At 38.0% G+C, this 27,654-nt stretch overlaps 5 protein-coding genes across 15 annotated transcripts in view; 2 read left to right on the forward strand and 3 right to left on the reverse strand.

Moving 5' to 3' along the window:
* Positions 1–290: 290 nt before the first annotated feature.
* Positions 291–2,381, reverse strand: Vps2 (vacuolar protein sorting 2). Its single transcript, XM_071781300.1, has 5 exons — positions 2,045–2,381; positions 1,467–1,641; positions 1,218–1,393; positions 949–1,083; positions 291–813 (listed from the first exon to the last, which is right to left on the reverse strand). Exons 2-5 carry the CDS (start codon positions 1,632–1,634, stop codon positions 606–608), a joined length of 687 nt encoding a protein of 228 aa, XP_071637401.1. The 5' UTR covers positions 1,635–1,641; positions 2,045–2,381; the 3' UTR covers positions 291–605.
* A 642-nt stretch (positions 2,382–3,023) lies between these two features.
* Tbcc (Tubulin-binding cofactor C) lies at positions 3,024–5,581 on the reverse strand. Of its 3 annotated transcripts, none has more exons than XM_071781299.1 (3): positions 5,337–5,581; positions 4,691–4,925; positions 3,024–4,438 (listed from the first exon to the last, which is right to left on the reverse strand). In XM_071781299.1, the coding sequence occupies exon 3, from the start codon at positions 4,276–4,278 to the stop codon at positions 3,250–3,252; it is 1,029 nt and encodes a 342-aa protein (XP_071637400.1). In that variant the 5' UTR covers positions 4,279–4,438; positions 4,691–4,925; positions 5,337–5,581; the 3' UTR covers positions 3,024–3,249. The 3 variants fall into 3 exon arrangements, with proteins under 3 accessions (XP_071637400.1, XP_071637398.1, XP_071637399.1); XM_071781297.1 differs by having other exon boundaries at positions 4,691–4,932; XM_071781298.1 differs by lacking the exon at positions 5,337–5,581 and adding an exon at positions 5,035–5,329 and having other exon boundaries at positions 4,691–4,932.
* A 240-nt stretch (positions 5,582–5,821) lies between these two features.
* On the forward strand, positions 5,822–14,699 carry LOC139814787 (maltase A2). 4 transcript variants are annotated; one of them, XR_011732600.1, is made up of 8 exons: positions 5,822–7,070; positions 8,535–8,641; positions 8,904–9,111; positions 9,801–9,937; positions 11,137–11,330; positions 11,787–12,759; positions 12,936–13,200; positions 13,471–13,609. XR_011732600.1 is itself a non-coding variant. In XM_071781280.1 (8 exons), the coding sequence occupies exons 2-8, from the start codon at positions 8,537–8,539 to the stop codon at positions 13,694–13,696; spliced, it is 2,100 nt and encodes a 699-aa protein (XP_071637381.1). In that variant the 5' UTR covers positions 5,824–7,070; positions 8,535–8,536; the 3' UTR covers positions 13,697–14,699. The 4 variants fall into 4 exon arrangements, 3 of the variants coding, with proteins under 3 accessions (XP_071637381.1, XP_071637380.1, XP_071637379.1); XM_071781280.1 differs by having other exon boundaries at positions 5,824–7,070; positions 11,149–11,330; positions 12,932–13,200; positions 13,471–14,699; XM_071781279.1 differs by having other exon boundaries at positions 5,825–7,070; positions 8,476–8,641; positions 12,932–13,200; positions 13,471–14,699.
* Positions 14,700–14,852: 153 nt separating this feature from the next.
* The window catches only part of LOC139814786 (probable multidrug resistance-associated protein lethal(2)03659), a 28,452-nt gene continuing 15,650 nt past the window's right edge, over positions 14,853–27,654 (reverse strand). For 4 of the 5 annotated variants that reach the window (XM_071781273.1, XM_071781276.1, XM_071781272.1 and 1 more), the window contains 13 exons: positions 22,365–22,400; positions 21,697–21,836; positions 21,034–21,288; positions 20,344–20,599; positions 19,842–20,016; positions 19,550–19,706; positions 19,111–19,313; positions 18,194–18,834; positions 17,371–18,047; positions 16,851–17,065; positions 15,576–16,654; positions 15,333–15,440; positions 14,853–15,136 (listed from right to left, as the gene is read on the reverse strand). In XM_071781273.1, coding sequence (XP_071637374.1) covers positions 15,101–15,136; positions 15,333–15,440; positions 15,576–16,654; positions 16,851–17,065; positions 17,371–18,047; positions 18,194–18,834; positions 19,111–19,313; positions 19,550–19,706; positions 19,842–20,016; positions 20,344–20,599; positions 21,034–21,288; positions 21,697–21,773 — 3,879 coding nt within the window. In that variant the 5' untranslated portion in view covers positions 21,774–21,836; positions 22,365–22,400 and the 3' untranslated portion in view covers positions 14,853–15,100. Of the gene's footprint in view, positions 15,137–15,332; positions 15,441–15,575; positions 16,655–16,850; positions 17,066–17,370; positions 18,048–18,193; positions 18,835–19,110; positions 19,314–19,549; positions 19,707–19,841; positions 20,017–20,343; positions 20,600–21,033; positions 21,289–21,696; positions 21,837–22,364; positions 22,401–27,654 lie in introns of those variants that run through there. The other variant, XM_071781277.1, reaches the window with a different exon arrangement.
* Positions 22,420–27,654, forward strand: LOC139814791 (odorant receptor 13a-like). 2 transcript variants are annotated; one of them, XM_071781288.1, is made up of 7 exons: positions 22,420–23,670; positions 23,769–24,216; positions 24,983–25,145; positions 25,313–25,412; positions 25,722–25,832; positions 26,113–26,268; positions 26,337–27,654. In XM_071781288.1, exons 1-7 carry the CDS (start codon positions 23,533–23,535, stop codon positions 26,385–26,387), a joined length of 1,167 nt encoding a protein of 388 aa, XP_071637389.1. In that variant the 5' UTR covers positions 22,420–23,532; the 3' UTR covers positions 26,388–27,654. The 2 variants fall into 2 exon arrangements, with proteins under 2 accessions (XP_071637389.1, XP_071637388.1); XM_071781287.1 differs by having other exon boundaries at positions 22,421–23,670; positions 24,851–25,145.

The following is a 27,654-nucleotide window of genomic DNA, read 5'->3' on the forward strand; positions in this document are numbered from 1 at the left end:
ATATTAAGATACATTACATTTGAGATTATTTAAAATTAAATCTCAGTATACCACAACTCAATATATAAACTTAGAAGACTTAGATAATTCTCTTGATTATTTAAAATTTAGATATAATATAACTTAAATAATCCCATTATAGGAGGCACTTAAAGGTTTTATATTAGGATTTCTATCAAAATTTTTTTCTCTAGTTATAAGTTATAGAATTAATTACAAGACATTAGCTGCGATAACATAAGTAAAAAAAAAAACAAAAAGAAACTGAATATCGATCCGAAAGGGAGGTATATGTTTCTATCGTATATTTTATCATACAGTATCTTTCTCGTGTATATCTGTATTACGAACTTAGGCATTTACAGAGAAAGCTCTGTATAGAAGCAGTTATAAAATTCAACGTGCATAAAAAATATGAGGATCGATCGTTCAGAGAAAAATTGCATACCCGGACAAGATTCCTTTCGAATTCATGTACATTAAGTATACAAAGCATTTGCGGCAGGAACGAACCCTTTTTTCCGAAACCATCCTCCTCGCTATAAAGCCAATTCTTTTTACACTTTTTATACATTGTCTAACTAAGTAATATTTTAAATCTTGATTTATTCGCGTCGCAGATTCTCGAGTCTGGCCTGTAGGTCCGCGTCGGCGTCCGCGAGATTGCCCCCGTCGCCCTCGTTGCCCGCCGCGGCGGCGACCGGCTGCTTAGAGCCGGCTACGCTCAGTGATCCGGACGCTTGTGGTAGCCCGGAGAGTTGATCCGTCAACTGCAGACCCAGCTCGTCCAACACTTGAGAGACCACAGCATCGCTGGGAAAATAAAACGTCAATGTGTAGATGTTTTATAATAATTTTTACACATAATTTCGAATCTAAATTTGAAAATTCAATAATTATGCGATTTGCACGTAGAATTGATGTATATGCGTAAAAAATGCTCGATACCTTTCTTCCTCGTCTCCCTCATCCTCCATCGCGTCGTCTATCGCGTCGTTCATGATTTCTTCCTTCATGTCCATTATCTCCGACTGCTTTTCGAATTCTTGTAATATTTTCTGTATTTGTGGTAGGTTTAATTGTCTATAAAGAAATAAAAAATTAAATTAATGTTTCAGAACATGCTAAAATGAATGATTAATTATACTTTGATTCCAACGAACGCAAGAAGATTGTATAAACAATAAAAACTATTGACACGCTAGTGTTGCACTTACTTGTTCATATTTTGCATCGCTTTGGTCACCCCTTTCATCGCCTGCGCCATCGTATTCTGAGAACGTAGGGTTTGTATCTTTAACGACACGGCTTGAATATTTGCCTTCATCAGCATAAACTTCTTCACGTAACGTCTTGTCCTGACCAGATCTTTAGCCATAATTTTCACAGCGTCCTAAAATCCATATGAAAGAGATTGCAAGATAGTATAAATAAATTACACAATTGGACAAAAGTCGTGGATTTACCATTTGCCCATCTTTCGCAAGTTTCTTTATATCGACAATAATTTTCTTCTCCTGCTGCTCCATCCTCATTTTTTCCCGATCCAAATCCCGCATCGCCTTGTTCAATGCTCTTTGGTTCTTCCTGAGCATTTCCTCAGGCGTGATACGCTTGCCGAATAACCACTCCATGCTGGTGCTGGAAAATCATAGTACGTCGTACGTTAAACAAATGTGACGCAAGTGCAAAAATACAAACTTACAACTGTGTCAAACGAACTTAATAACACAAGATATAGCGCTTATTCGTTATACAGGCGCCACTTGTAAAATAAATATAAATATGTATGTATAACAGTAAATTTAGGTACCATTACTTCAATAAATAGCTAATTTTTTTTGTTATTTCCCTTGGATGAGGAGTAAGGTGCCTTCAGCTCCTCCTTGGAGCTACATGAACACAACGGAGTTAACAATTTAACAAGTAAATAGGTTAATGATTGCTGTACTTTCAAATAGAAAAACATGTAAGTGGCGCTCGTACAAGTTCCCAAAATACACATAAATACGTGAATATAAAAACGTTATCTCAAAAAACATACCTTGAAGACACCTCGTTGCTTCGGAGATGTCGATATCTCCAATATTTACCCGTTATTCGGGCAGTGACGCATAAACGTCAGAGCCGTGGAACCTGCGACCTGCGACTTCACCAGATATTCCCCGTTGATGCGTATCTCGTTCTACCTCGAGGAATTCACGCGGACCTCAGGCGGTACCGAGAATGACATCACGAACGGCGTTAGCGCCCTTTTGACAGATTACTGCAGATCACGTATATACATACAACCCTGGCGACCAATAATCATGGATCAAGAAGCGACTGCCGTGACTGGATTGGATATTTCCCGAGAGATTTCGGACTCCAGAGAGGTTATCGTCGCAGCGACAAACATAAGGGCAAGTTGGTGGGGAAGATACGCCATATTGCGCACGATCAGTCCGCGAGATTTAATCGCAGCGTTAAAAAATTAAAATAAATATATAATTACGGAGCTTATAATATCTATAAAATGCCTATAAAAATGTAATTACAAGCATTCTGTAAAATATATTAGAGATATTAAACTGCTATCCACAGAACATATTATCATCAGAAAAAAATAAAAGGAATAACGCGAATTTTAATATATTCATCTGCAGTCGTTTAAACAAACAATGCGATTACTTATACCAATTTGATGATATATCACATGAAACAATATGTTTATGTAATGTTAAAAATATTTCTATTGCGTCCGACAAAAAAAGAGACAGCTCGATTCCAATAATTTTCCATGTTGAAAGATATGCAAAACACAACAATGTTTGTAATATATATGTACAGGTTTGTGTATACGTATAGGGGAATTATCCCATTTTAAAAAGCAAACCTAGATAACTTCGAAGAGTTTTGTAAAAGAATTTTTATTTTTCTACATAACCACCGTGTGATTTTTGAGATTTTTCTTACACGATAACTCTTCCACTGATTTTTTTTCTAGAGTTATTTAGGTGTAAGTTGTAAAACAGGGCACCCTGTATATTGCACAAACAGTAAATTTATTAGATATATCGTAAGCATATAAAACTTACATATATATAACTCGCATCTCTTGTGTAAAAGCACGGTATATATGTAGACGATTTTATTTACGTAAATAAATTGACATTCGGAGAGAGAGAAATTAGGTTTCGCAAAATCATTTTCGCTACAACGAATTAGTTTTAATTGCTCTCGTCCTCTTTATTTTACAAGTATTCGCTTTCAATCCCACGCTTTCACACGAAGCTCCGGTTCGAGAATCGACCAGTTCGGCGAATGTTTCTCACTGGACAGCCAATTGAAGTCGTCGATGCAGTTCCAATTGTTAATCTTTGGATCGAGGCCGGCTAGATTAAAGTGACTCGTCTGATCTTCGTAAGACCAGTTGTAAGGTGCTACGCGTATCTTCGTACAATCCTCTATGATCGCCCTACTCGTGACGTGCAAATAAATGGTACAGTCCGTCGACGAGTGCAATCGCAGCTGTTGGCACGCGAATGCGAATACACAGTCACTGCAGTCGTGCGCGAAAACGGAGGACGTCACCGGTCCGACCAGTACGGTGCACTGCTTCAGGTTCACCATGTGCAGGGTGCTCGGCGTGCCGTATATCCGTACGGTACAGCGAACCAAGTCGGAAAGTAGGATGTCGTTCTTATTTACATTCTCGGCGTCCAGTACCATTCGCTCGTTCACCTTGCCCAACAGCATGCAGGCGCTGTCCCCGTACTTGCTCGACAATTTATTCTTCTGCTTGGCCGAGCCGTTCACAATGCTCTCGGATATCTTGAGGTCCTTCAAGCCGTCCGTGATGTCGTGCCCCTTGTCGGTGGGCTTCTTCACGATTCGACGATTTTTAAAGCCGAACTTCTTCTTAGGCAGGAGCTTCAACTCCAACTCGGAAGCCTGGTTCTCCAACGACTGCAGGTTCTCCTGCGCGCGTCTTATATCGTAAACTTTTAGAAACATTTTAGACTGCGATAAATAGTTCTTAAGCAGCTGGATCTCCTTGTTGGATTTCTCAAAGATCCCCGGCAGCGCCGAGGACGGGCTGCTGGGCGCGTCGTCCAGCATATCCTTGATCTTCTTGCAGGTGGAGTAAAACGTGTCTTTGAAGTAGCCGCTCTGCTCGGATTCCACGGCGAGCGACTGCCGTTCCTCCTTCCGCCTCTCGATAACATTCTTTCGCTCCCGATCCCTCTTCGTAAGACGATCCGACAAGCTTTCCTCTATAAGCTCCGCGGGGTCCATTTTACGTGCACGAGTGCTATTTCTTAGGATCGTTTACGCTGCTCTGAGTCTCGAACTTCTTGAAACTAACGTTCGGCCTTTCTTGGTTCATAAATTTCGCAGACTCCCCGTACGATGGTCTAAAAAGACTGCGCTGCTCTGACGAATACGGAGGGAGGTGCTGAAACAAATCAATTGCAAATAAAGAAAAGATTTAAACCATTTTTTTTTTTCATTAGACTTAGATCCCTCAAATAAAAATGTTACTGTTGTGAGAAGTTCTGCAAAATTATTTTTATAACAAATATTGACTGGTTTTCTTTATAAAAAAAAAATATTGTACAATTGACGAAAGGAAGTCACCATCGCCACCAACTTTTGTAAAAGAAAACGCATCTATTAGGCAGCTTGGCGATTACATAACCATGATTACCTTTACAAGATCCGATTCGTTGGTCGCGGCGACTTTAAACAGAGCGTATCCCAATCCACCGCCGAGAACTATCGACGACACGTAATACTTCAACGCCATGAAGATTTAATGCTCATCGCTCTCTCCCATCCAGGTCTTGTAATCGAACGTCCTCAGATTATCGTTGCCAGACAGCTCTTCCCCGATAAGGTAGTAGCCCTCCAATATAATTGGAAAACGTTGGCGCATGTAATACCTGAAATCTAACACACGTGGAATATTATTATACGTAAGACCAACCTGCCGATTCGATAATGGACAAGAGATAAGCGACTCGGGGAAGGTCGAGTCGTCCTTTGTGGCACCTATTCGCGGGTTTTCCTCGCCGCCCTGGTGCAGAAAGATCTCAGTAATCAGTCACGTTAACACGCCAGACGCTAAATAGGGAGTAATCGAGGAATCTTTTTCTCAGCCGTGTTGATCTCCCGCCGTTACTCCGTTTACGTCATCCTCGCTCGTTTCTCATCTCGAAGGCGCGGATCGAGGATAAATTCTCGGGCGGGGGGGACACGGGAAAAGAGTAACGTAACCCCCGTAAAAGGTGGAGCAGCCCGGATTACGGCGAGGTTCTTTAGTTCTTACTTAGGCCAAGCGTATAGCGATTCACCTTGCGACGTGTTGAGGCAACGCCAGAGTCCGTACGAGCCGAGGAACAGCGCGGTCTCGAATATAAGGAACGCCTTGACACCACGGCTGAGCGTTCGCGTGAAACCCGGCCCCGGCTGTTTCGTGATCATACTAAGGTGAAACGGGGGGATTTCCTAAAATGGAAATTCATCAATACTGCGGGATACGGAACTCGGGTAACGAAACATCGCGCAACACCGCGAGGTTGAGCGCTGCGCGAGGGGAGGGGTGGGAAGGCGCGAAGAGGACGCTCCGCGCGGCAAGAAGCAAGAAGCCCGTGCCCTGCTGTCCCGTCGAGTGAACTCGGCCGATATATTTCAGCAGCTAGTCACGTGTTTTATAGTTGAAAAATATTCGAAATTGATTTTTAGATGACAATTGAAATCCTTTCAATTATAGAATATTAATCGGATTTGCGATATATGTCGAGATATGTATAAATATGGGGGAAAAAAAAGAAAAAAAAAAGTTGAAGTTTCCTCGTACGATAAGCCCTGTTTGGTTCAACGCGCTACTTCCTCTCCGAGGATAAGAAGCAGAACGTTCCAACACACATTACTTTACTTTGACCAATACTCTCGCGCCCATCGTGAAGGGATCGGCCGAAGCTTCCTCTCCCCTGAAGCTCACGAAGACGACGGAGGATAATAGCCAGAAAGTTAAGCTACGGCACTTTCTGCCACGGGTCCAGGGACTTTCCTCAGAGCGATAAAGAGAGTCATTGCAGACTCCGCTGGTGGCTCCGCGGTGTTTCCCGAGGGAACTTCGGTAGTGCTTCATTCTCAGGAGGACGTATATATAGCGAAACGCGGCTCGACCAAGCGCTAGCGAGAAACTTGGAAAATGAGAAAAGATGTGGGATGTTGCAGCGACATACAGCTCAGTGTGACGGGTTGCCTAGCAGAGTTGCCTTAGTTTTTCAAAATTTGTACTTGGAAAACAAGGTAAAATTTTTTTTTTTTTTTTTTTTTTTTTTTTATTATTATTATGATGTTTACCATTTTTACCTGACGAATTTCGATGACGTATGAAGGCAAATAAGAAAGGTTTATATAAACATTATCGCTTTAATTGATATAATTGTTTACATTTGTTATACATTTTATTGTGACAGACTTTATTGTATTCCCGAGTTTGATGATGCGAGGGACGCTGACCGTCGGTCGCAACAAAGAATATCGCCTACAAATTTGTCACCCCCCGGATCATCCCCTCGATACCGACGACGCTCGGCGTCGCGACGCCGCGACGCGCATGGTCGCCAGTCACAGAGCGCAGAATCGCTCGGAGATCGTGGACGTCGGCTGCTGGACGGAACGGGACGGTCGGTCGGTCGGTCGACAGCAGCAGCGGGGGAACACGAAACGATATCGCATCGCTAAATATAATACGAGGCACGCGGTTCCGCTAACCGTCCGCCACGGCACGCGAGGCCGCATGACGGCGACGGCGACGGCTTCGCGGTAGTAGTCACTAGTCAGTGGTAGTCACCGTTTGAGACCGTCGACGTTCGTAACGTCGACGCTTTTGTCGGCGTTCGTAATCGCGAAAGTTACCGAGTACCTCACGTCTTCGACGACCGACCGTGGAAAACGTGAGTGGCGAGCCTTTCCCAGGCAGGTGCGTCCTCCGCGAACGAGGAACTCTTCGAGGGGTTTGTGATATTTCTGACCGGAGCTTCTTTGACCAGATCGATCGTCGCCAAAAGCCGTAGGTGAGAATCTTTGAAAATCACACTGACATGAGAAATTTATGTATGTTTAAAGAAAACTAAGAATTACGCGTTATGAAATTGTAAGGAAATATTCTTTAATAAACCTCAGTTTCTCGAAAAAAATTAAATTCAAGACTTTCAGAGATCGATTCTCCTTAATATTTAATAATTAGTAAACATTTTTAACAGCTTTATTTAGATTCAGTTTGTGATTATTTAATGAATATAAAATATAAATTTTTTTTTACACGTATAACAAAATGTATGGGAATAAGATGCGTTAAATTAAACAAATCAATTTAAATCAAGATATTATTTTTTCTTTATTTACTTATTGTTAGACTTTTCACATTTTCTCTTTCCTTTGTAGCACAAGTTTTGTTTCCATTGTTATCAGCTACAATACCTCTGCATAGTTCCTTAAATTATAAAAAAGACCGTGCACGACCGCAAGAAGTCTTAAAAATACCCATTGATCCATTGTAACTGCGACGTATTTCAAACCGAGGCAATGTAAATTCTACGATTGTTCACTATTTACTCAAAGTCGTTTGCTCGTGTTGCGTCTCTGTTTTCAATGCCAGCCTCATGGCTGCAAATATATGTGTCGCTTATTATCGTTTCGCTGAATGGAGCTAATCAGTATAGAGTACAAGAGATTTCGAATGCCATAATTAGCGGTATTTCCTGAGGTGCACATTTGCCTTTTGCAAACCTTTACAAAAGACTTACGGAAAATATCAAAATTATTAAAACTTATTAAAAGATTAAGAATTGTTATTACGCAATAATTAATGATTAAAATCGTTAAAAGTAAAAACCATTCGGTTATTTTTACACGAAGCAGAGAGGAAGAGGAAAGACTAAAAGCACGAAGGTAGATTTTAAAGACATGGAATTTTTATCTTAAGATAAGATGTCAATATTACGTTTGATGTAATGCACATGATGTAATGACAGCCGGCTTCTACGATTATTGATCGCCGAACGTCGCAAGTATATATTGTGCCCGGACGGTAACATCCTACGCGAAACGATATACGCAATAATGAAAAATGTCCTGATGATACACAGCCACTCACTCTTTTTGTACATTCTTCCTATGTGCCAATACACAGTAATATATGCATCCATCTGGACAATATTTAGATATTAAAAAAGTCGAACTTTTTAAATCACTTTTAGTAAGAAGAAATACAAATATAGGTACTTAATGTGCAGAAGAAAAAAGGAATTTTTTGAAATCATAATTTAAACATTATTTTGGACGGCATGTAACTTCGAACACTATACATTTATATTTAAAGTAAAAGAAAACTGTTTAAAACTGTTTTAATTTTCCGTTCAATAATTTCTTAAGTTCTAAATGTCCAGGAGACATGGACTTATTGATGTTTTGTTTCAGAAAAAAGTTATATGGAAAAGATATATGTATAATATGTAACGTCCGTGTGTATGTGACAGAGATGAGTATCCAGAAGCCCGAAGATCGATTGCTATCGGTTGTTATATCAACCGAACTTCCACCGTCTCCGAATTCTCGACAGCTGTTTATAAATCAAGATCAACAGGTGCGTTCTTCACTGTGATTGTGTAATTCGATCTTTATCTGATCGTGGTTTGTTAGAAATTGCAACCCTTTTAGTTTAGCAAATCTCTTTGACACATTTTTTGAAAGATATAATGACAATATAGTATATTTATGTATATATTTAAAAAGCTGCAACAAAATACAACACAATATTCCACAATCATATCGAAGAAAAACAAATATAGTGCTTTCCTTACACGAGACTCGTTCTGAGAACTTTGTCTCATACATGCGTTTAATAGGATGAAGAAGCGTCCGATTGTCCCCTATTAACACCAAGTCCACCACCTACCCAAACCGACGGGACTCTCCAGTCGACGCCGATATTCAATGCTCTGGAAGGAGCTCCATTAGAGATGATACCCACGCCGACGCTTGAGAATATTAATACGGAGGACGGACTCAACTTCATGAACATAGTGAATAGTTCAAGCAAACCTTTAAACGATGGTGCGTACTCCTACCTATTCCAATGTACAATGGAGCACACAATTAAGCACGCATATATATACATGTTCGATATATACTTTGCTTTCAATAATATTGTCTGTATACATGACGTTATTTGTTCTGTTTTATTCCTCTTTCTTTTCATTATTGGATTATGGATTATGGATGATTTCGCGTTTAATTTATAGTAATAAAATAGAATTTTACGATAATATAAAAGAAAGAGGAAGAAAGGAGAAAAAATATACGAATTAGCGTCAATTTGGACGAATCTTTTCTTTAAATATAAAATGTTCGTTAAGTGGCTCACGTTCTTGAGCTGAAGTGCTTACGTAATCTGCTGCTATGTAACGTCGACGCTCGTTTTGATAGGATCCAGTTTCAATTTAAGTGATGATCCATTCAGCATTCCTACACGCAAACTAATTTTTATCTTCCTATGTTTGTGGTTAAAATCGTCCAAGTTAAAAGGACAACCATTTTTGGTCGCGTAAAATTATTTTAAGATTTATTTTAAAGGATCTCTATTAAAAACACAGAAGCATGACTATTCACACAATTTAATGATATAATTAGTTTGAATCTGATCTTAGTCTTTTTTAATCATTTTCACAATACAACAAATAAGTTTGCTTCGAACGTCTTAATAGCTGTTCTATAAATGGTTCATTTCATGCGTCGTGTTTCAGAACCGAGTTCACGTGATCCCATGGTGGAATCTACTAGCAGCGGTAGCAGCAGTGACACAAACGAACCCGTTTGCGCACAATTGTTGACACAATTGAATACCGCCTATCAACATCTCGCACCAGACGCTCAAGCTTTAGTAAGTATCGCAAGTGGGACTCTGTGTTCTCTCGAATTTTTTCGGGACCATGTATAAAACAGAATCGACATGAAGGTAATTTAACAGCATCCTAATTCGAGGGTTTTGAATATCTTGAAATCAATTTTTAGATGTCAGTGAGCCGTTCAAAATTATTAAAAATTAAATGATTATTTACGTCTGCATAAAATCGAGAATTAAAACATTCAAAGCTTTTGAGACTTTCGATGTGTTCGTGACTTTTTTCGAGGTATCTCTTAGTTCTGGAGTATTATAAATGATTCAAAATTTTCTTTATATGTATAAATATACATATTCCAAGTGATTTAACGCATCTTGTGCTTATCACTATATTTGTACATGCATATGTGCCTATTGTGCTTAATGTATTGTATGTCTATCATTACAAGATTCATAAATTCCGTCTCTGTCTTTCACGGAAGCGAAGGGAATCTATGCTGTTTCATACATTACATTATATGTTTACATTTGCCTGTCGCAGATAAAGGATATTTTGTCGATTGTATTACTATAAAGATTACCGCTTTATGATTGCATTCACGAAATCGTGATCGTACTCACGTAATCTATACTTTCTGACGTCCAACTAAATCATTAATCGACTTGCTCATCGATTTGTCGTCTCAGTTGCTTGTATGCATAGAAACCCCGTACAACTAGGGTGACCATGCGGAATTAAATTAAACAGAAATTAGAGAAGGCCGTATATGCGATAGAGAGAACTAAAACATTAACTTTTATTATACTTTTACTTTTCAATGAAATTGAATAAAAAAGGTAGATATTATTTACGTATATAAGCTAGAAATTTTTTATATTTAAATTAATTCCTAAATTGCGGATTTTGAATAAAAAATATTGGGCTGAACCTAAAGAAACCTGCGAAAAACGTCCGAGGTCTCCTTGTGAAAGAGGATCTGTCTTCGGGAACGGGAATACCTGGTTCCCGGATCTGGTCACGCTAGAATTGACATTTTGTTATTGTGTCATCGGGGGTTTAAAAGAGATGCAGGTATTGTATACCTCGTGAATGTTCCCTTCGATTTACGTGGCTTGGCTGTCCCACATTTGAAATGAATCTGAAAGGGATAGGATTACACAATGATCTCACGTTGACTAATCCATTGCTTGCCGCTTCCTAACAATCATCATACATATTTATGCTTGTAACTGTTTAGTTTTACAACCAGGAGAACGGTGGGAAGCCACCGCTCGTTGGGATTCAATTGGTGGTGCCAAAACCGCCTAAAGATTATCGCTTTATGAAGTGGAACTGGCCGTTGATACGGAAGACATGCTACTGGTCATTGATGTCGATCTTGACTGGATGCGCCGCTCTCGTTATCGGCATTATCGCCACAATGCCTAAGAAGTATGTGTACACACGTTATGCATATTTACGTACATGAATAAGAGAAATGATAAAGATCGAGGAATGCGATTGCGATTCCTGTATGAAGGGAATTCCCGATAATTTCAGTATAAGGTGATTACGAATTTGCTAGATAGCAAAGATAGTTGAGGTATTTTTTTAACAATTGCGAGTATTTTGCATTAAAACGCATTTTGTCACGTTATATAATTTATGTACAATAAAAAACTCAATTTCAATTTCTTTTTCTTAAACATTACGAGTAAAATAATATTTTACTTAATTCAAATTTATAATACATAATATATATAATACATTTTTCGTATAGTAATACAAAAACGCGCATATGAATACAAAGATAAACATTTTATCAAAAGATTATATAACGTTTTAGTAAGTAGATGATTTTTAAAACAAATTGTATGTGTGATTTTACTTGAATTATTTGCACGTTAGATGCGACCCGCCGGTGGAATGGTGGCAAGGCAGCACTTTCTACGAAATATTCCCGGCGTCCTTCCAGGACTCGACGAAGGGTGCCGACGGGATCGGCGATCTGCGAGGGATAATCATGCGGCTGGACTACTTGAAGGAACTCGGAGTGCAGGCCGTCAGATTGAACTCGATATTCCCGGCGTCGCATTACCCGGAATATTACTCGAACATTAGTAACATGTCGGACGTGAACAAGGAGTTGGGCACGCTGGAGGACTTTACCGTTCTCGTGCGCGAGATTCACAGGCGAAACATGAGCCTAGTCCTCGATTTACCTCTGTACCCGTTCATGAAGCGATCGAGCGAAGCGAAGACAAACCAGACTGAACGTGCGCTTCGAGAGAAACGTGATCTCACGAGCAACGCGATAATTCCCGACGTACTGCCGTCCGCGCCGTTCACGTCGGTCGAAGGTATCCGCGACGTTCTGTCGTCGCCGCTGCAAAAAGTGAAGAGACAAACGACTCGTCAACAAGAGCATCCCGTCAGCGAGGCCGTCAGGATCTGGCAGGAGCGAGGGGTGGACGGCTTCTATCTAAAGGGACTGGAGCATTACGTCGACGAGGACACGTTTGCGAGCGATCTCAGATACTGGAGGTCTCTTCTCCGCCCGGGCGGTATCTTCATCTGTCACGTGGGCGCCCTGGATGCCGCTACCTCCGACGCCGTGAGGAACTCCATTCTGTCCAGGATAGATCTGATCGACGTGACCCTTCGTCTGACGAACGGCACAAGGGACATCAAGGCGCAGATCGAGAGCATCACGAGGGGTGTGATGTTCGACAAGGCCGCCTACCCGTGGATCCACTGGTCCGTAGGCGGCGTGGACACCAACAGAGTGGCCTCCACTATGACCGTGAAGAACGCTAGCGTGGCTGCTTCTCTTCTCGGTATGATGCTACCTGGGACAGCTAGTATATTTTACGGAGATGAGGTATGAACTTCAAAAAATATGCAATTATTATCTCTTATCTGTGGGTTTTAATAATTTTTTTATTATTAATAGCGATTTGACGTTACAGTAAATATCTCTCTTTTTGAGATAATTGAAAAAGCAATTCAGTCCGAGGAAGAGCTATTTGTTAATCGGATTTTTATTCGCTCAGATAGGTATCGAAGATTGTGAGTGTCGGGATCACAAGGATTTGGCACACGTGCACAATTTGGTTCCTATGTATTGGGAGAAGGATGACGGCCCCGGTATCAGTTTCTCGCCTTCAGGAGTTACCGCTTGGCTACCAGAGGCTGGGAAACCTATGGAGACCAGTTTGAAGAACACTGTTACAAAAATGGCGAAGCTAAGGATGGAAGCGACACCGATTTACGTCAAAGCGGTGTTAAGAGAGAGCCAATCTACTGCGAACTGTGATGTTAGGTAAAGTCTCTTTGATTTGCACGAGTTTCCGGACTTGTGATTTTCCTTAGGATAATAGAAGTAAACGTCTTCAACAGTGATTTAATTTAATATCTTCTTAAAAACTGGAGAAATTAATATTATTTTTTCATTTTGCATGCGACTATAGTATATTTCTCTGTCTTGAAATGGATTAAATTGCATTTTATATTTTAAATTTTCGACAAATGTATAACGACTTTGCGAAATGTGACGAAATGTAATAATATGATTTAATATTATTCTGTTTAGGTATGTAGAAGATGAAATGATCGTGATTGAGCGGTGGTACCCACGAAGAAATTCTTATGTATTTGTAGCCAATTTTGGCAATGAAACACGGATAAAGGATCTGTCATCCCTTTATTATGGTGGTCACGTTGTAGTTGGACCAAGTTACAGAATGAATCGAAATGTGTACTTCAAAGAACTTACCGTCCCCCCCGGAGAAGCGTTTGTTATAAAATTAGATAAGTGAGAGACAGCCTTTTTGTTAAACCTTATATAAGTTCACTTGTTGACAGATTATATTTTTATTTATACTTTTGTCATATGAAACGATCATCAGTCATTTAAACACCATCAGAAGTATTGGATGTACCTTACAACGAAATAAAATTTTATAAAATTTTACTTTACGAAATTTTAGGGATAAAATAATTCTTCGATTATAAACGATCGAAGATAATTTTTTGCGAATTCATGAGGTTTAGGGGTAAAAATAAATAGAAAATTATTTTATTTTTATTTAATTTTTGATTAATTGAGATGAGGGAGAAAAAAGAGACAGAAGAAGAATGGTGTTGTCGAAAATTAAGGAATAAAAAAAGATGGCGTCTAATAAATTTTTCGGTTAATATGAATAATATGTATCTCGCAGCTCGCAGTATTAAAAATGATTAGTATCATAACTTATCTATGTCATGCAAAAGATTGGATCTTTACAACGAATTTTAATGCATATCGATCACGTTATGTCGATAAAACCAATCTAATGCGGTTGTATTTAGATTGCAATTTTACAATGCGCATCTATTATCATATTTGTTCTGGCCCCTAAAATTATCGCAGAGGCAAGAAGCTTTACGTTTTTATTTTATACTTCCTTTGATAATAGAATTAAAAATCCATCAAGTAATGCATCGTTGTAACAAAATTCATCATTATTGCGACGATCAAAATACAGTGTGTAAAATCTCTTCGTAATATATAAAAATGCTAATTCAAAAATATTTTGTACGATATAACAATGATAATAATCGGGGTTTGGCTACTTATACAATATTGTTTAATTATATTTGTCGTTGGCATCGAATCGTACAATTTACTCGTACAATTATATACGATTTTTTTGATAATTATATATATTAGGAATAGAGAAATGTATTGTATGTATTATTGACTGTGTGAATGCAAGAGATTTATATTGATAAAATTATCTTTATGTATTTACACAGACAAATAAAAAAATTCTGAATATATTGCTAAGTATATCTTTATTGTATAATAAATAACGAATTACAACAAACTTCAAATTAATAATGTAATAACATTTATTTGCTCGAAGAAAATCAATTAAAATTGGGTTTTTAAGCGTTTTATTTCTCTGTGTATATAAAATTTCATTTTTACACTTTATTTCAAACTAATGTATTTTGTTCTGTACTTATATCACGAGTCTTAAAAAAAATCTTATAATTTTGAAAGGAAAAACAAAAAATGCAAAAGGCGAACACAACGTGAAATACAAGAGAAATTAACAGAAAATTTTTGTTAATGTAAAATGTATACTGTATACTAATAGATTATATAATATAAGCTTATCGTTGAACGCGATTGCGTAGAATATCACTTTGGCACGTAATCGTATTGAAAATTGTGATTATCTGGATGGCGACCTATCCTTTTTATAGAAATTCTGTAAAAGAATCACAATAACTTGTTAATAAACAGTTTGTAAGAATAATTTAAATATTTAATAAATATAAATAATTACCACTAAAAAATAAATAAAATATTAAACTACAAACACTTTAATGTTTCATTACAATTATTATGTAACAATAATTAATTATTAATTGCAATTCTATCGTTAAGCTGAATTTATTGCTTACTTTTTCAGCTATATCAATAAGATGCTCGGCCATCGCAGTACCAGTCTGCTGTACCATACTATAAAAATGTCCTTTCCTTTGTAAAAGGATATATGGATGGTCAAATTCCTAAAATCAACGTTTATTATTTTGTAAAATGCTTTTATTGGGGGAGAGATTCCGAAAATTAAAAATCGCTGAGCGTCAAAATTATTGGAATCGTGTTTCTTTTTTTTAATTGTTCAGCTATCGACTTGTACTTACCACAAGGTTTCCAGCGTCCATCACGAATATTCTATCGCTGTCCATAATGGTGTTCAATCTGTGAGCTATGGTGAACACGGTACAATTTATAAATTTCTTCTTAACCGTTTTTTGTATAAGGGAATCCGTGTAGGGATCGATGTTGGCAGTTGCCTCATCCAGCACCATAATCCGATTGTTCTTGATAATAGCGCGCGCGAGGCACAACAGTTGTTTCTGGCCGACGCTGAAGTTCGACCCCTCGTCGGACACCCTCGTGTTCAATCCGGCGGCCATCTCGGAGATGGTCTCCTTCAGCTCGACGTCCTGGAGCGCCTGCCACAGCGCGGCGTCGGAATACTGATCGAAGGGATCGAGATTCCGTCGCAGACTTCCGGTGAACAGAAACGGCTCCTGAGGGATAATACTGATCTTCGAGCGGAAGTCGTGCAGGGCGATCGCGCCGGTGGACACGCCGTCTATGAGGATCTCACCCTCCACGCAGGCCAGGCGAAAGAGCGCGTTGATCAGGGACGACTTGCCCGCGCCGGTTCTACCGACGATACCGATCTTCTCTTCCGGCATGATGGTGAAGTTGATGTTCCGGAGGATGTAGGCGCCTCGACTATTGTACTTCAAGCTCACATCCCTGAATTCAACGAGACCCTTCGTCGGCCAATCGTCCGGCGGCTTGGTCTCCGGCTTGCCGTCGATCATCGGCTCCTCTTCCAAACGGCTGTACTCGAGTATTCTCTCTATGGAGGTCAGCTGGCTCTCCAGCTCGGCCGTTTGTCTAATTCCCCACTGCAGCATGTTCGTCAGCGCCATGATTTGCGTGATTACCAGACCGATGTTACCAACGACAGCCAGACCGTCGACGACCGTGAAGGCTATGATTATCGCCCCGATGTAAAACTGACAGATGACGTCGATGTAGAAGCCGAAGGCTCGTGAGGTGGACAGGAAGAGGAAGCAGGCGGACGAGTGGACATCCTGATGACTGCACAAGTCCGTCATCAACATCTCCTCGGCGTTAAACGCTCTGATTGTCGTCAGACCTTGCAGAGACGCTCCGAGGTGGTCGAAGATCGGCGAACGTGCTGAACAAATTGTTATCGCATTACTTATTTTAATTCCTGTTTCGCAGAAACGAAATCTAATTTCGACGAAAAGAACTTTGAAATAAATTCGTCTGGACATATGTAAACGAAGCAGATTCGGAGATCAAAAGTAATGATTTCTCGTTGGCTACTAATATCGCCTTTTATAAGTATATCGCATAGATAGATCACTTACTCGTCCCTTCGAGGCGTTTGATGCTGCGAGCGGTGCAGATGTATATCATACGGAAATAAGTAAAAATGCAAGCGCAAAGCACAGTGGGGATCGCCAGCCATGGGTTGACCGCTATGATCATAACTGCCACCGTGATCGAGATGAGTCCGATCACTATGATGTCGAATACGCACATCGACAATAATAAGTCGACGATATTGATATCTCTAGCAAACCTAATAGTGGGAAATATTTTTCTTTTTTAGATAAAGCTATCAAAAGTTGGGAAAAAAAGAAAGAAAATAAAATTCATTTTTTAGACAAATTAGTGAACAATAAAAATCTGCATAAAATTATATGACAAGATTGTAATTCTTGCAATTTTTATCCAAAAATTTTTTTAACTTCCTTTTCGAAAAACTGAGATTAATAATTTTACTTACAGCAGAATTTAATCAGAAAAATTGCACTTGTCAATATGATACTTTACAAATAATCTCGCGTTCAATTATTGTGCCCTTCACTTGTGCCCTGCACTTGCCTGTTTAATATACGGCCAGCTGGATTAGTACTGTAAAAGTACATGGTTGCGCGCAATATGCTGCGAAACATAGCGGAATGCAGATTCACCGAGGACCACATGCACACGCTGAAGTACACGATCGTTTGGAATTTCCACAGCAGTACGATGGACACTATCATAGCGCTGTACAAGTAGATCATGGAATCGCGGGGTAGCGGGCCCTCCCATTGAAACTCCAGGGTGGCGTTGTCCATCTTGTGCCACGAGCTCGACTCGACGTTCACCCAGAACGCGACGAAGTAGTCGCTACCACCGGATATCACCTGATTCGCCAAGAAGATCAGCATCATCAACGCGATCAAGACGGGCCTCTTGCTCGCCTTGAAGTAAGCGAAGAACATTCCGCGAGATATGCGACCCTTCGCCATCGTCTCCTGCGTCTCAATCGGCGGGACGTCCCCGTTGTCCCTCGTCTCGCCCTTCATCGAAATTCGACGCTTAATCTCGGATTGCCTTCTCTCGGCCTCTTTGCATTTCGTATCAGCCGCCTTCACCAGCTTCATAAAGTCAAGGCCCAGCTCTTGCAACTGATCGAACGTACCCTTCTGCTCGATACTACCGTCGTTCATCACGATAATCTGATCGGCGAGTTGCAGATACTGCAGCTGATGCGTCACCAGAATCCTCGTTTTCCCCTGATCGGCAATTGTTGAATGAAATAATTAAAATTTGGAATCAAGAAGCTACCCGAGAGAATCATCTTAAATTGACAAATTTCTACCAAAATTTTTTCTTGTCAATCACAAATATGAATATTTTGCTGCACCCTGCGACTTTTTACCTTTAGATAGCCGAAGATGCACTTGTCCACGAGACGTCTGCTGACGTGCGAGTCCACGGCGGAGAGAGGATCGTCCAGGAGATAAATATCCGCGTCCTTGTAGATCGCTCGCGCCAAGTTGATCCTGGCACGCTGGCCGCCGCTCAGATTTATCCCCCGCTCGCCCACGATGGTGCGGTCGCCGTGAGGAAACGAGTCTATGTCCGATTCCATCTGACAGACTCTGATCACCTCGTTGTAACGCGACTTGTCCATCGCCTGCCCGAACAGAATGTTCTGCCTCACGGAAGACGCGAAGATCCACGGCTGCTGGCTGACGTAGTTTATCCTGCCGTGGCTCACGATACTCCCGCCCGTCAACGGCAGTTCCTGAAGTATCGCTTGCAAGAGGCTGCTCTTGCCCGAACCCACCTGGCCCACGATGGCGACGAAGCTTCCAGGTGGCACGGTCAAGCTTACGTTACGCAACGTCTCATCCTTACCCTCGCCGTGCCACTTGGCGTTTACGTTGGTCATGCGAAGTGCGAATGAATCAGTACCCGTCTGACATGGGTTCTGTTTCGTTTTGCTGATCTCATCGTGCAACATAAATCTTCGCAAACGACGAATACAAACCAATGCCTGTACCAATTGATGGAGACCTACGGAACAAAATTAAAAAAAAAAAATAAATAAAAATAGAATGTAGATAATACTAATCTTCAACGAGTACTAAATTCTGTCATCTTTAAAAAGTCGTTAAACTTAAGGTATGTGTAAAGTAAATGATTTAATTATACCGCGTTAATTATATGTAAGGCTCTTTATATTTTATCTTTAATCGCGATAAAGCTATTAAGTCACGACTTGCTAAGAATTAATTCTCAGCACATCATTTATAACATGTCAATTGTTAAGTTTTGTATCGATAGTCTTACCCATTGAAAAGCCAAAAATCATCGAGTTCCGTAGAACGTTGTAATATGCTGTTACCAGGTACACCTTCTCGGCGTTAATGTAATTTCCGAATAAGACGTATGCCAATATCGCGACGAAGAGACTAAGTCGCGGCACATAGCAGTCGAGAGTGAGAGCTAATTGTTTCAAGATAGAATATTTCTTTATTACGCTCATCTCACGCCTGGAAATAATTAAATTCTAACAACAGTTTGGTAAAATTTCTAAAATCCTCAATCGAATAACAAGAGTCTGTATTAATTTAGTAGAAATAAGAATACGAAAGAAATTCTTTAATTAGCTATAAAGAACAGTAATGCATAAAAATACAAATAGCACATGAAATAATAAAAGAAAGAAGACAAGTGTTTTTAGTTTAAACAAAATTAAACTTAGTTAGAACTTTCGAGGTACACTTACTTTCTCGCCTTTTCCACCAGATTATAAAAAGGAATTTCCCAAACGTACATTTTAATTACTTGCAATCCGGTGATTACTTGATTCATCAGCCTGAGCCTGTTGTCTGTTTTTTCTGCTAATTTAAGCGTTAAAGGTGCAATTATCTTCGCTAAGGCCGCTGAAATAGTACATGTCATTTCGATATGTTGCAACGAATCCGCTCATCAAATATAATGTTCAGTAGAATATTATTACAGAAACATATTAACCGCGCGATTTTTATAATCATTTATTAACTGAAGCACGCCAGTACCTTGACAAGGAATGAATAGTAAAAATACCGATATTCCTATCAGCGCTGCCCATCCAATTTCGGTAAACGTAACGTACGTGATCCATATGATTTGAAGAGGTGCGATCCAAATGTAATGTAGATCTACCAAAGATGCTTCCAACCTAGTAATGTCGCTACTTAGGAAATTTACCATCTAAAAATGTGGTATAAACTCATAAAATGCAAATTAATCTTTTAGTAAGCATTTATTAAAATGTTCTCTTGAATAACTTCAATAGCTTCACGTATATAATTCATTATTTTTGCGTAATAAAATCATCTAAATTTATAGTAGTACACGGTATAAATAATAAAGTATAGTGGCAGATGGTATTTATTGCTTATTTGTAACAAAATTATTTTGGTAGAAATAATCTTTCTATGTTCCCCAATTTCTGTCTTCTTTGCCTTGTACTGCCCCCTCTTCACATTTGCCACGTAATGAAACATAGGAAATGAATATTGAGTTTGTATCTCTCACCTGTCCAACGGATGTCTCATTGTCCAGTACAGAATTGGGGAGCTTCAATATCTTTTGATAAATTAACGAGGTACAGGCTATCTTAATTTTCAATCCTAGGTGAAACGAGCAATGTACGGAATAATGCGTAATAAAACAATCCATGATGGACAATAGAATTATACCGCCTGCACTATAATACACCTCGTCGGTCCATTCTTTCTTCTCGCTCGCGAAATAGCGTAACAAATTAGCAAGTAATAACGGTTGATACATTCTGTAATGTAATTAAACGCATGATGAGAGAAGAGCAACATACAAAAAATTGACTGTTATAAAATCTTAAAATATAAAATAATGATATATGTTGGATAATTTAAATTAAATTTAAATCGCGCGATAAATAAAGAGAAGTTATTCATGTTTAAACATATAGAAATACAAGTTTTACTCAATTTTACAATTTTCAAAAACTATATTTTTGAGAATTAAAACTTACATAGAAAAATTTATTCTCTATTGCAATTTGGATTTTTAAATAGGTAATAATCTTTCTTTCTTTATTATCAATTTGTGTCACCACAGCATACAGAAAAATAATTATTACATATCCATCTTGTTTACGATATTTGTTCTGCTTTTCGTATCTTTATTTCTTTCGAACGTGTCGTATTAATATATAATTCGTTTATCTTTATTTGCTAAACATACCTAGAAAACAATTCCATAACTGCTTCTGCAATTCCAATTAGCAGAAGCGTCTTTCCGAAACAGCGCAACAGCACTCTGAGCAATTGTGGCTTACGGCCATTTTTCTTTTTAGCGCACGATTCTACTTCTTTTTCCCAAGCCCTGCCTATGACTTGGCCTAAATGGTTGGTTCTGTCTTGCGTAAGAGTAGCGTAAAGATCGGTCTCCTCTAAATCTTTTTTGTAGTAGCCGGTCCGAAAAATTTTTCGGGTCCACCTGTATGTATTAATTGTTAAATTCCTTGAATTAACATACTGTTTATTACTTAATTATTATCTTAACTCGCGTAAGTATATAGATATTCGAACGCACGCATGCAACGGCACATGCAAATGGCGAATGCTACAAGCAATCTTGACCGCGCATTAAAATCTCTTTCGTATACGTAAAGCTTCAATAGCCAGACGTCTATATTTCCAATAAAAAGATTTTCAACATCTGTATTTCTTCATTATTAAACCAAATTAATATATTACAATATAATATTTTATAATAAATGTGCGAATACTTTTTTATAAGTAACTCAATCACGGTACCTAATTGTTAATTCTATTTTCGATCATATGTTGTATACATTTACTTTTGATTTAGATAGCATTACAAGATTTAATTTGTAATACTTACCAAAAGGTGAGGAGGGAAATGACATTCGCATTTTGCCGTGGATTTTTTGGATATTTCTTTTGATCGTCGTTTATCATGGTGACACATTGAACTTTTATTCATCTTCAAATATCTTTCTTTTTTAATATAACACCAACTGCCTATATATTTTTATTAATTATTAAAAAGAATAAATAATTAAAATAATATGATAAATGATAAGATGATAAGACAAAATAGAATTTTTATTTGAGGAAAGTGTCTTAGATCAAACGTGCTTTTACTTTATTTGCAATTTTTTGACAAGTTGTCGTGGAGGGAGGAAGTCAAGGGAGACCATTGCTTATCTCAAATCTCCAATTTCCAATATTATATATCTTAATAATTAAATAAAAATTTCGTTTTCTCTAAAAAATTTCTCTGACAATAAGTCAACTAAAAAATATGATTTTGCATTTAAATAAAATTCAATGCGCAAAAATGTCTTTTTTCAATTACTTATAACTGACAAATTATTCGTATAGGCATTTCTGTTAAAAAAATTATAAATTCTTAATTTATCAAAAAGTCTGTCAAGTGAAATACATGAAAGTCTTATTAATTACATTAATAAATATTTTGGATCTTTGCGAAAAAAAGGGTAGTTTACAGGATTAATTTCAAAAGTCAAATATGCGTATTGCACTCACCAATTCGACGGTGTCAAAGACCATTTCATCAGTCGTCTGAAAACAACACGATCGAGTCTGTCAGTGACACTTTATCAAACCGCAACCACTTTATCATATTTCCTTATATATTCTTATCGTGAGTGAAATATACACAATGCAATCAAATCTCCGAGGAAAAGAAGATACTTCAAAGATATAACCAATTATCTCATTCAAGTAACGAATAATACTCTAACGCTCTCCTCACGAGATTATTGGATTAATTGTTGTGTACTTGGCGTGAGACGCTACTGTGTCTACTGTGTGGTCTCGTTATCCTGATGCTTAAACGATTGTAAATTTACTGATAGCACGAACTCCTCTTTGTCTTTTTTTTTTCGAAAGGCGCCAGTTTACGTTTTCATTTAACGTAAAATCTAGTCGGCTTAACTTGACGACAAAATTAGCCACTTTCATTTATATGTCTCGCACTCTTCTGCGTTGTTTTAGAAATTTTTATTATTTTTAGAAATATTTATCATTAATAATTAATAATTAGGGATACTTATCATTAATACTTAATAATTTACAGTAAATATATATTTTATTAAGTGAAATAAGTTTATGTCTAATCTGAAACTAGTTTTTGCCACTCAAACGCGCACGCAAATTTATCACTTATAACATTAAATTCAGTACTAGCTAGTTGCGCACTGAAGAAATTGTACTTCTTAAGTATTTAGATCGCGAAATTCTCAGTACGAATGAATATGATATGTTATACGATACTTTCTTTTTTTTGTATTCAGAAAGTACCATCTGGCGAATAGATGCAGTGAAAAGAAACGATATATTATTATAAATGTCGAGGCATGACAAAGAACTCCTGTAACACACGGGAAATAAGAGAGCATTCGGAGGAGAGCTCTATAATTACGCCTGTCTGCGATATTTTTGGCGAAATTCTTCTGCGATTCCGCTTTCGATATCGCATATGACGCGACAGCGAAAAAACTATATGCGCGACTGGCTTATTAATCTTGCAAGAAAATTGATACTGCAAAATTGATGTATTACATGGCTGCGTTCGGGGAGCGCGCTATTAGCTTATTCTATCCTTGTTTTATACCTGATGAGCGATGAAGATAGAATGATGCGATAACGCTAATAGCGCGCTTCCCGAACGTAGCCATGATATTCATTTTGTATGAATGGGGCGTTCCTCTGCATAGTCTGCATTTCCCAGCATTTGTCTGGGAAAGTTTACCTCGGAGGTAACACGATACATTTATCGTCAGTCTGCCGTACATCTTCGACTTGTGTCGAAGTCGAGAAAGCCATGCAGGTATTCGACCAGCAATATAAAGAACGTCCCATTATTTCGCCATTATTTCCGAAGGAACGACTGCGAATTCCTGAACGACCTGATATTTCAATTTTCAGTCGGCTGATCTCGCTCAAGCGTCAAAGATACTAATTTGGAACAAACGGTTCATGTCCTTTTTGGGCTTATGGCCGTGCAAGGTGAATCAGCCTCTATTCGTATTCCTCATCGTCTACATGATAATTTACTGTATCATGGCAGCGGGCCATCTGATGAAGAATATCAATCAGCCGGAGCGCGTCGTGGCGAATTTAACGGACAACGTTGCTTTCGTGATGATAATGGGGAAGATGTTTATATGCAGACGGAGCTGCGAAATAATGGCCAAGTTTTTGAAAAGCATCGAGATCGATTTCTCGACAGAAGCGTACGATAATGTCCGCGAGAAAATGGCATATCTATATTATAACGATATCGCGCTCGTATTTATCAAGTATACGACATTCCTGACAGGGGTTTCGTCTATATGGTATTACTTCAGGAGAGTTCTCGGAAATTGGAACGCAAGTAAGTACAATTATACGTCATCGTCACGCGTAAAACTTACAGCTATATTTCATGATAGTGGCTTAAAAAGCATTATCAGGTTGTGTTCATGAGTCTGTCATAAGTCCGTTAAGACGTTATTTGCTCCCAAGGAGGCACCGAGTAGACATACCGCGCTCTAAGTCGATATTTTTAGATACCGAGATCTGGGCACGTATTATGGAAGTTTTTGGAATGGATTTCAATCGGAATTATTCCGTTTTCTCTAGAAAACACAATAGAAATCTTGGAAAAACTAAACAATCCCGATTGGAATTTATTATTCTGAAAAGTTTCATAATGAGTGTTCAGACGGTGGTAATAAAAATTTGATTATTTCTTAAAATAATCAATACTTTTAATAAAACAATTAAGTAATACGGTACGCACTGTCCTTTATTTTAATAAGATCGTATATCGCGACGTTACAACTTTCGAATACTTGAATATCTCAATTCTACTTACACGTTAATAAAAGGCAGCAAATCTGTAGATATAGATAGAGTTAATTGGTCCTTTTTCGGATCAGTCTGATTGATGACTTACGCATATTCTAATTAGTAATAAGGGCGATATGAAAAATTAAAGTAACCTGATGTATACATTGTATGTATAGTGGCGACCGGTAATTTTTCTGATTCTTCGTACGAATTACCGTGTTCGGTTCATCCCTTCTTTGAGATCAAGGACACGTTCACGTACATATGCATCTGCATCTACCTGATGCTGATCATGTTACCGCTGCTAGTATGCGGTTACGCTGGACTGGATGCTTTCGTACTCAGCATGGTTCTTCATGTGTGCGGCCAGTTTGCCGCTTTATCGTGCAAGATCGACAATTTGCTGAGAGACCATGAGAACTACCATCGCCATATCAGTAACATCATATTGAGACATCGCCATCTAATAAAGTAAATCCCCTATTCGATCATATCAGCACGTGTATAACTTGATAATTATTTCAAATACGTTTGTATATAATGTGTTGCTCCTTATAGATTATGACAAGCTAGAGTAGCTATCACCTTAGTGTCAGGAATAATGCGACCGTGTTTTAACGATGCACCCGCAATTCCAGATTAGCGGGGATCTTAGAAGACAATTTCAACCTGATATGCCTACAGCAAACTCTGGGCACTGTATTCTTGCTCTGTTTCACTCTGTACCATATGATTACGGTGAGTTTCATGACTTGAGAATCGGAAGATCATTCGCAATTCACGTGCTTCTCATACGTTTGAGGAAAATGTTGATACTAAATAAGAGATTACTATAGCAACACTTCGTAGTATCTTAATTAGTAGAATGAATAGGTGGCATTAAATTTTTAAGAAATTTAAAAATTTATTTTTCGTTCAAGTTTGTTGCTGTTTATCAAATTTCAAAGTTAAGCATTTTATCAATATACACGCATAATTCTTTTATAAATTAATTAATGAATGTCCGTAACTGATATCAGAATAACGGTTGGTTAAATTATATTTCAGACTTTGGAACATGCTGAAAAAGCTACTGTTGTAAGTTTTTTACTATATGTATGCGGCGTACTTAGTACATATCTCGCTTATTGCTATATAAGCGAGTGTCTCATTACTGAGGTAATTATGAAAAGTAGAATAATTTATATTAGCATTAAAATATGTAGGTAGTCAATTTATTTATGATGTCTAAAACGGATTAACGCCAGTGTAAAATTTGTATCTTGTTGTCTATTTTAAAATATTTCATCTATTTTAATTACATTTTACTGTAGACAAAATTATATATTTATTTAGAAAATGTCAAGTGCGTTAAACGTTTAACGGTTCGTGTACACGAATTATTCATCATTTGTGAAGACAAATTTAATTTTGCAATAATATTGCTTATTTTATTCAGAGTACCAGATTGCGCGAGACATTTTATAATTCCGATTGGTATAATAATCCACCATCGCGTACAAAGTTAATCAGCATTTGCATGAGTCAAGCTGAGAAACCGCTGACGTTGACTGCCGGCAAATTCTACATGCTGTCATTGAACATGTTCACGAATGTGAGTCAACAAATCACTATATTTTTTTATCGTTTTGTTATTATTCTTAGAACGTATTCCGTTTACAGATTGTGAAAACGGCGATGGCGTACCTGTCCGTGTTACGCCAATTTATGTAAAAAAAATTTTGATTTGAAGTATTAGGTTGGCCAATAAGTCCGTGCGGTTGTTTATAAGTAACATTTATAAGTAAAAAACCGCACGGACTTACTGGCCAACCTAATACTTCGTCGAAATTTATCTACGAAACACGGAAACATGTATAAATAACAATTATTATAATTTATAAACTTAGTGCTAAATATATATGTATATATACTGTCTCGATAATAATATATGTAACAAACGAATAAAGAAAGAGGAGAGATGCTGAGATATATATACCGAATAAAATTATAGCGTTTCTGATATTTTTTACTTTTTGAGAACATTTGTAACTCGCGAGTTTTTCGTAGAAACCGATTTCCATGCTACGCGAATAAGTTTCTTCTTCGTTTTAGACAGCAGAACTCTCGGCTCAACTGCCAAACAAAAATAATTACGAGCAAATGGTTTTCAACTATGGCCATCAGGCTTATAGCTGTTTTTCGCTGATACAGAGAGGTAAGATAATAGATGTATAATGAAGATAATAATTGCGCAAACTGAAGCAATATTTTTGACTGAAATTACAGTTGTGCTTTATAATGATTGATATCAACTGTATAATAATTTATTCTCGGGAACAGATTTCTTATACCAAAATTTTGGAGCCACAGATATATATCTATAAATTTCATTTTTCACAACCCTGCATTGTCTTCCGTCTACCGATATTATCCTCTTCGCATTAAATCTAACATATTTTTTACTCTATTATTAAATTTTGTTTACTGCCGAGACTATATATATATACTCTTAACCCCTTAGGTACTTAAATATATTGAATACAATTTATATCTTTGAAATAAAAGAAATTAAAAGATACAAAAAAATTTTTTTTTAAATTGATGCAAGACACGATAGAAGAGAAATAAAATTTAGCTCCAGTAGGTTCAACACGAGCGACGGAAGATTAATGTAAAATATCTAATAAAATCATTTCCGTGAACAAATAATTAAATTTTCTTTTCTTTTATTGTTATAACAAATAAATGCAATATATTGTGCAATATTTTTATGGTAAAATTCACAACTCTTTAGCTATATTAAATCTTGATTAAATCTTATTATGATGTATACTATGTATTATTGAGAGCAACTCTTTTTCCGCGTATGAGAATGACTGATTGTACAACATAGCGGCATTTCCAGACTAACACGCTGAACTCCACGCATTCTATCGATGACTTATTCGTTTACGTGGAGCGAATACTTGGTGTCGGCGGAGTGTGGCCGCTGAAACCG

This window comes from Temnothorax longispinosus, chromosome 6 (assembly GCF_030848805.1).
Source record: "Temnothorax longispinosus isolate EJ_2023e chromosome 6, Tlon_JGU_v1, whole genome shotgun sequence".
NCBI lineage: Eukaryota > Metazoa > Arthropoda > Insecta > Hymenoptera > Formicidae > Temnothorax > Temnothorax longispinosus.

Excerpts from the sequence above, each read along its gene's own strand:
- Tbcc (XM_071781299.1), bottom strand. The coding sequence starts at position 4,278 with ATGGACCCCGCGGAGCTTATAGAGGAAAGCTTGTCGGATCGTCTTACG.
- LOC139814787 (XM_071781279.1), top strand. The coding sequence starts at position 8,537 with ATGAGTATCCAGAAGCCCGAAGATCGATTGCTATCGGTTGTTATATCA. Across the intron at positions 9,112-9,800 it reads AAGCAAACCTTTAAACGATG|AACCGAGTTCACGTGATCCC; the intron begins GTGCGTACTCCT and ends GTCGTGTTTCAG. Across the intron at positions 9,938-11,136 it reads CACCAGACGCTCAAGCTTTA|TTTTACAACCAGGAGAACGG; the intron begins GTAAGTATCGCA and ends GTAACTGTTTAG.
- Vps2 (XM_071781300.1), bottom strand. The coding sequence starts at position 1,634 with ATGGAGTGGTTATTCGGCAAGCGTATCACGCCTGAGGAAATGCTCAGG. Across the intron at positions 1,084-1,217 it reads GCGATGCAAAATATGAACAA|ACAATTAAACCTACCACAAA; the intron begins GTAAGTGCAACA and ends ATTTCTTTATAG. Across the intron at positions 814-948 it reads GAGGGAGACGAGGAAGAAAG|CGATGCTGTGGTCTCTCAAG; the intron begins GTATCGAGCATT and ends TTATTTTCCCAG.
- LOC139814791 (XM_071781287.1), top strand. The coding sequence starts at position 23,533 with ATGAATGGGGCGTTCCTCTGCATAGTCTGCATTTCCCAGCATTTGTCT. Across the intron at positions 24,217-24,850 it reads TCTCGGAAATTGGAACGCAA|TGGCGACCGGTAATTTTTCT; the intron begins GTAAGTACAATT and ends TTGTATGTATAG. Across the intron at positions 25,833-26,112 it reads GCGAGTGTCTCATTACTGAG|AGTACCAGATTGCGCGAGAC; the intron begins GTAATTATGAAA and ends TATTTTATTCAG.